General features: G+C 41.1%; 1 protein-coding gene across 1 annotated transcript; it reads right to left on the reverse strand.

Moving 5' to 3' along the window:
• Nucleotides 1-3,530: 3,530 nt before the first annotated feature.
• LOC121300842 (ras-related protein Rab-11B) lies at nt 3,531-7,265 on the reverse strand. Its single transcript, XM_041229766.1, has 5 exons — nt 7,128-7,265; nt 5,105-5,300; nt 4,545-4,738; nt 4,310-4,390; nt 3,531-4,093 (listed from the first exon to the last, which is right to left on the reverse strand). Exons 1-5 carry the CDS (start codon nt 7,165-7,167, stop codon nt 3,948-3,950), a joined length of 657 nt encoding a protein of 218 aa, XP_041085700.1. The 5' UTR covers nt 7,168-7,265; the 3' UTR covers nt 3,531-3,947.
• Nucleotides 7,266-7,806: the final 541 nt, after the last annotated feature.

Here is a 7,806-nt window from a genome sequence, read left to right on the forward strand (position 1 = left end):
ACAAGCAACACACGATGCACACAAGGGATTGGGCTGAGTCAGCTGTGATTGTTAAAAACAGTTCTGTATTTTAAGCACGCTGGCCGGTGTGGTGCTCGCTTTGCTGGGGTTTTTGTTGTGCAGTGTTGACTTCAGCCGACGTGTGAGGCTCGATGCATAAAGTCATTGTACTCCCTTGAAACAACGAAACGAACAGAACCGTGGCTAGTCTGCAAATCCTGGGATTAACGGGACCATCGGGATAATGATCATTCAAACAGCGGCAGGTTGTAACACAGCCCGGTGGAAACCTTGGCAGGTCTGGAACAGTAAATGCTTGACTGTGTTATTAGATTAGACGTGCCCTGAGTTGTACTGCACGATGCAGAGTATACTGTGGGATGAATGTACGAGATTAACAGCCAGAAGGCTGATTATCTCTGCCCAGTCTTTGCATGCCAATGTTTGTATGCAGGTCCCCAGAGCAAAAATGTCATGTTATTTTTGTGACAATGCATTAGATCATTGAGATTGAAAACATGGTCAGTGGAACATTCCCAGTGTGAAAAAAAAAAAAAAAAAAAGATTGCCAGGTTATTTAAGATTAATTTTCTGCTTTGACTTTCGTTCCTTCTATTCACGTGTTATGGTAAAAAATTTATATATATATATATTATATATATATATATATATCTATTATATATATATATATATATATATATATATATATGTGTGTGTGTGTGTGTGTCACAGCAGCAGAACAAGTCAGCAGTTGCCTCTGGTCAGCACCTTATTTTGGAAGCTGGTAAAACAATGCACCCTACTTGACTTTGACACAGCACATAATTATAGTTTACATTGTCTCTATTGCCTTACCTAACATACTCAGAGGTAGGCTGTTGTTTCAGTAACACAAGAACAGGTATTAATTATGAATTAGTCATTTAGCAGACACTTCTATCCAAAGCAATTTAGAGACTACAGGATGAACTAAGCCAAAGCACAAGGTGGTTAAGTGGCTTGCTCAGGGTCACACACTGAGTCAGTGGATCTTTTCCTTAACCACTAGACTACCAAGCCTAATATTTAATATGCTTGGTGGAAAGTTACATATCACCCAATGCAAGAAGGATCAAATACATATTGACATCAAGTATTATAAATAAGTACATCTTTTTTGTTATGCCAACCTTTTTTTGTAAAATTTGTTCCAAGTCACATTTTAGGTCAGCTAATTATTATTTGATGTATGCGAAAAGACCAAAATATAAAGATATGTGAATGGAGTGTTTTAAAGGGCTGAGCAAGACTATGATCTATAATCAAATAAGTTGAAAAATGTATAGAGCAGCAATAACAACACAGACACAACAATTATTAAGGTTTGGCAACTTATTTATTCACCATTAAACATGCACAAATCAAGTGACGCATATATAATATATATATTTACATAGTGGATTGCACTCAACATAAATACAGGAACAATCGCAAAGAAGAGAGAGGCAAAATAAGTAAGCGAGAGAGAAACGGTGCTAGGTGTCAAATCTTTTCTAAACTAAACTTCAAAGCTTAAGATTTATTTATAAATCACCTAGGGTCACGATTAGTTTTTTCCTAATTGGGCACCGATAAAAAAACAAAAAGGTTAGCAGCTAGAGTCCTGCGGATTTCACATTTTCTCTGGATGCCGGGTATGCTTCACGCTGATAAAAGTGATGAAGACTGCCATGCCTGACAAAGACTAGAGGACCCCACACCATGCAAATAAAAATCACATTCAAAAGCACAAAATGTGTGGCGGGGCTCCATTTCATCCTCTAAATACTGGGAGCCACTTCAGACGAAAAGCTTTTGAATTCTCAGACTAACATAATTACTTTAAATGTTAAACTGCCGTTTTCTGTCATTTACTATGATGCTTCACATAAAGAGGATTACGATGACTGAATAATAAGAAAATGTACTCTGATAACAAAAACGCTTCCTCTCTGGAGTGCAAAAGCCACACTGTGTTCTGTTGTCAATACTGAATTGGCTTTTATCACTGAATAGCTACTTGTTAGGAAAACTGTTTTCTCAAGCCATTTCAAGATAAAGGATTAACATGTAAACTTAAGGGATCTTCCAGGAAGATCTTTGCAAACCCCTGATTTCTGTAACTGACCCACCAAACCCCCCACAGCACGTGAAGCTGTTGCAAACTCAGTCCTCAGTCACCATTTAAAAGACTGCGTGCTTGTGCACTGAAGAACGCAAGAAAAGCCTTCTGCAAGCACAGTTCGATTCGGAACATGGCAGGTATTGCTTTACTACTCATCTCTAATGTGCCTAAGAACTTCACATCTACGAGGCAAGTGTTAACATGCAAAAAAGGGCCAGATAACCACTCCACATTACACTGACCAGAAGGCATTATTTAAAAGAAAAAGAAAAAAAAAAAAAAGTATTTCACTGTGGACTCTGACATCCTAGGACTAGCAATGCAGAGCATTACACTTCTCCTTTTCTGCAAAGCTCAGGCTTGCAAACAGAAAACTTGTATGAAGTACCTGGGTTTACTCACTGCTCAGTGGCAATTTTGTCTTTACATTTCTCAGTCCTTGGGCACAAGTTCTACATTCAAGTTTATGGAAGACATGCTGCAATGAACAGCCAGAATAACTGAACAGCTGGGATTTGCAAGTGTAGAAAAACTGTTCAGTGCTAATCATCACAAATAATTCTTGCAAGATAATCTTTAAATCTTAGAAAGGTTTTTAAACCTGTTTTCTTCCATACTTTCACTAGAAGAGTCAACCCAGATGCTTGCACTTCTTGACTGGCTATTACAGCCAATGTTTGGCATCTATTTTTGCTTTTAGTCTTACTGGTTTATAATAAATTAAGTTGGCAGGACATAAACTGCCATGACAGTGGAAGAAAATCTTAAAAAAAGCATGGTAGGTATAAATATTGGGATATTGAGTGAGGAGACTAGACTACACTAGAAAGTTGTAGTGATTTTTTATTAATTCTTAAAAAAAAAAAAAAAAAGGATTCATTTATTCATTGATTCATTTGTTTGTTTAAAAAAGGTCCCATTTTTAACTGCGTACTGCTTATATAGCTGGTTTGCCCATGTTCATTAGTACTAAGAAAATGTACTAATCACGTTGCTGTTATTCAGTTAACACAGCTATAAGGAAACTAGCTATTGTAGCGTAGGTAAACCAGACTAAGGGCAATCCCTATATCAAGGGGCAAACTCCTTCCACACACATTCTGTTGAAATTATGCACCAGCTTATTTATGTCCTGTGTGGTATATGCCAGGGTTTCCTGATCCTGGGGACCCCTGTGTCTGCTGGTTTTCACTCCAGCTGAGTTCTCAATTACTTAATTGAACACTTAATTTAACTATTCATTAGCTTAATTCGACCTTTAAGTATTCTCAGCTCCTAAAAAGTTGCTGATTTGAAGTTACTTATAAAATTGTACAGTTAACTTGAAATATCCAACTGTTTAAAAGCTGAAAACAATTAAAAAGGTCCGATTAAGCTAATGAATAGTTCAACTAATTGAAAACTCAGTTGAAATGAAAACCAGCAGACACAGAGGTCCCCCAGGACCAGGATTGGGAAACCCTGGCATAGGCAAACTAGGAACTGCCCCAGAGACAGGCACATCGTACTGACTGATCTCTCGCCAGCTCCAGAAGGAGTGGGTCACATGATCAGTGCTGAATTTCTCAGTGCTGAAAAACAGGGTCACATTAAAGAGGAAAATTCATAGGCCAAAAAATAAAATAAAAAGGACTGAAAACAAAAGAAACATCAGAAAGGAATGTCAGCTGAAAGATTACAGCTTCAGAGACAGGGAAAGAATTCCAGGGAAATCACAGGGAATACGGGACAGCAGCACAAACAACACAAAGCAGAGGGGGGGGGGTGGGGTGGGGTGGGGTGGGGTGGGGTGGGGGTGGGGGGGTCACAGGTTTTGGCAGCATTGCAGTTTGTTGGGTCTCTGGCCATCTGTGGTGGGCGGAACGCTGATGTCCACCACGTTGTTGCCAGGAGACTCGTCATGCACCGATCGGTCAGTGATCTGCTTCTGCGATACAATCCGGTAAATCTCTGTGGAGGAGAGCAGAGCGTTTGAGATTCACTGGCTGTGGGGCCCAACAAGTCAGTACCAGTAAAACTAGGCTGTGACACAAGAACGCTGTGGGGATCAGAACTTAAGCTTGCAATCTGAACAACAAAGTCACTGGGTTTGTTAGTTCAGTGGAAGCTGACACTTTTTTGGGAGAAAGTGAACAGCAGCCGGTTGTATTAATTCAGAACGCTTACCTGTCAGGATATTTTTGAATGCCTCCTCCACATTGGTCGAGTCCAGGGCAGAGGTTTCAATAAATGATAAAGTATTCTTTTCTGTATAGAGAGGTAGAGAAAGCATTGTAAATGAACATGAAACCTGACAAGCTTCTCTCAATGACCTTATCCTCCATGCCCCCCTGAGAAATGTCTGTTCCCCACAGGCACCCATGTACCTCCAGGGAAATGCCTCTAGCCCTGCTGCCCATACCTGCAAAGGCACGGGCCTCGTCGGTGGGCACAGCCCTCAGGTGCCGCAGGTCGCTCTTGTTGCCCACCAGCATGATGACGATGTTGTTGTCAGCGTGGTCCCGCAGCTCCTTCAACCAGCGCTCCACGTTCTCGTAGGTCAGGTGCTTGGCGATGTCATAGACCAGCAGAGCACCCACCGCACCCCGGTAGTACCTGACAGGGAGAGGGTAGGTCAGACACACCTGGGGTATTGCGAGCTCACAATCTACCACCACGACAGGAAATCACACTGAAACTAGTGACACACAACCCGAAAAATCAGTTCTGGCTTTGTTACATGTGTACTTAGGCAGCGTCCTTAAACAAACATTCAACAGCTAATTGCGTGTAACAAAATTAAACTGCTTTAATTCTTTTTAAGAAATGTAGATCTTTAAAATGTAAAAGTCTAACTTGATGCTGTAATGTATTCAGTACTGGCTCCCAAAATGAAAACCGGATCTTTTTGCCACCCATGCCATGAACCGATCAATAAGCCAACCCCCCCCCCAAATGAATTCTGGCAGCCCTGCCACTCACGCCGACGTGATGGCTCGGTAGCGCTCCTGCCCGGCTGTGTCCCAGATCTGAGCCTTTATCGTCTTGCCGTCCACCTGGATGCTGCGGGTGGCGAACTCCACCCCGATGGTGCTCTTGCTCTCCAGGTTGAACTCGTTGCGTGTGAATCGGGAAAGCAGGTTACTCTTTCCCACCCCAGAGTCACCGATCAGCACCACTGCAACCAAAATATACAGGAGTCAGAAATCACTGCATGAGAACCACCTGTCCTGACCAAGACAAAACTGAAAAGCTCAGTCTGACTGAACGAACCTCTGAACAGGGCGTGCGTGGATGTCTATGTTATGCCAGGAGATGATGGAAAGAAGCCATCTGGACAGCTCTTCCCCTCTCTTTGGTCATTCTCAACTGGCTGTTACAGTAACCTACCCCCTCATTTCTCTACTCTCACCCGCACCTCTCCAACAGTTTCCTTTTTAATCTCTGAACCAAGAGCAGTTTCTGGTCAGAAACCAAAACAAATATTTTGGCAGTTGAGAAGAGGGAAAGAAACTGAACCCAGATTAGCCTTTTTCTGTTGTTTTTGTTTAGGATAGTCTCAGGAAACATCTGACCTAACCAGTGGGACAAATTAGGCTCACAGTAATACCTGAAACAGGTTCAAACTTACTTATGTCTTGACCTCCAGAATTTATAACCTTTCACCAAGCAGAATTACTTTAAGAATAAGTTGGATCTCCCCTGGAACGCAACATAAATACATTTACTTTATGTACTTTAAGCCACCACTGCATTTAAACCTTGTAGCTGATGTGAGACAAATACTGTGGAATGCCAAAACAGCAAAAACCTTTTCCTATTTTCACTAAACCATCAACAGTGTGAAATGTTTCTCTTCCCTCTCCAAGCTCTTAGGCTGTGTCGCTTTTATGCAAAACAACAACCAATGGCCAAAAAACCCACAAAAACAGTCTGTATGGGAATGACTTGATCAAAACTCAGGCCAGTAATAGTATCATGGAAGATATTTCACAAGACAAAAAGCAGTTGCTGACTTGACCTTTGCGTTCCACTCAGTATTTTACTCTGTCCACTTCGTTTCCAGCATTTCTAAAAGAAAACACTTATTTCCAGGAGTCAAGAACTGCTTTCACGAGGAATCAAACGTATACTAATAAAAAGCATAGACGTTCCCACAGACAGTAACTATTAAAAGCCATTCAGTGCTAGAACAGTGACAAAAAAAACAGTTTCTTAACACACGGTCTCTCTTTCTCCGTCATACCGTTTAATTTTTATATAACACACTTTAGAGTATACTGATAAGCCAAAACTGCTCGTTAATATCTTCGGCATGGATTTTTACGCCAGAACTTTTAATACTACGGGAAATTTTTTTACAGCCCCCCTTAAAAAAGCAAAAAAAAAAAAACGTTTGATGATTATGTGAAATGCTGTATGGTTATTGCTCACAGTTAACAACCCTTAATATCGAGCAAAGGCCGACAAACATGATCGTGGTTTGCGTGTACAAAACGAAAACCTCTCCAACTACGACTCCAGTACCTGGTTAACTTGCGGGATGGCTCATATATTCCGAATTTATATCCTTATCTATATAAATTTAGACAGCGTGTTCACGTTTTTAATGCTATCCCTAGCGGATTATCGTTATATTATTTATTTATTTATTTATTACTTAATTACCGTTGTGTCCTTTAGAAACAGTACAGCAATTAGTATATTGGATTATTTCTTTTTCATTAACCGTATGCTCAATTATTTATCTATTTGTTTACAATTTCCCCACATAACAATAATATACGTAACATGTACAAACCAGCTTCCTCTAATACCATCGCAGAGGAACTGGTATTTACAATACGCGAGGCGGAACACCCCCACTACGCACTCGCACTCCAGGCTGCCTCTCCCGGGAAAAGCCGAGGCTTTTGAGGGGCCCTACTCAAAAATAAGCGTTGTTTTGTATTTCTCCTTAGGAACTGGCATGCAAATATATATTTAAAACCGAGATTTGTCTTACCTTTGAATAAATAATCATACTCGTCGTCTCTGGTTCCCATTTTCCTTTTATTCCTTTTATTTTTTTTTCCCCCCCAAGCTCCGATGGCAAAACCGAGGGCTTCTCCCGGCTCCGACAGACAGGGCGAGTGAGCACGTGATCGGAGCGATTGCCCAGCTGGCAAATCAGATAGGGGCAGCGGGGTGAGTGACGTACTCTCTACCCAATTACAATCAGGGCGACGACAGGCAAATCACCCGTGCAAAACCCGAAAATTAACTTTGTTAACAGGGTTAAGCAGTACATTTTTTTTTTAAATGTAATATCCCCCCCAAAAAATAAATGATATCCCGATACTATGTAATCGTAACATATATTTTTATATTGGATTGGCGTTGGGCACAGCTCTCTTGGGGGCAGAGGGGGGAATGGGGCTAGTGTTACACACAGTCCTGCAAAAAGCTCGTAAATTCCTGTGTAGTTTTGCATTATTTTTAACCCGAGGCGAGCAGATAACTGATTGCTAGCATAACGGGTTTGCGGCGTTATGACAGCAGCCCTTACGACGGTGCAAAACAAAGCAGTGGCATCTCGCTGCAGACAGTGTGGTCCTCTGCATTTCTTTAACGGGTGTGTGTGTTATTTTTCTAAGAGTTGTATTTCAGGAGGCTGTGTGGTTATATTACAATTGTATTTGAGG

Source organism: Polyodon spathula, chromosome 26 (assembly GCF_017654505.1).
Source record: "Polyodon spathula isolate WHYD16114869_AA chromosome 26, ASM1765450v1, whole genome shotgun sequence".
Lineage (NCBI taxonomy): Eukaryota > Metazoa > Chordata > Actinopteri > Acipenseriformes > Polyodontidae > Polyodon > Polyodon spathula.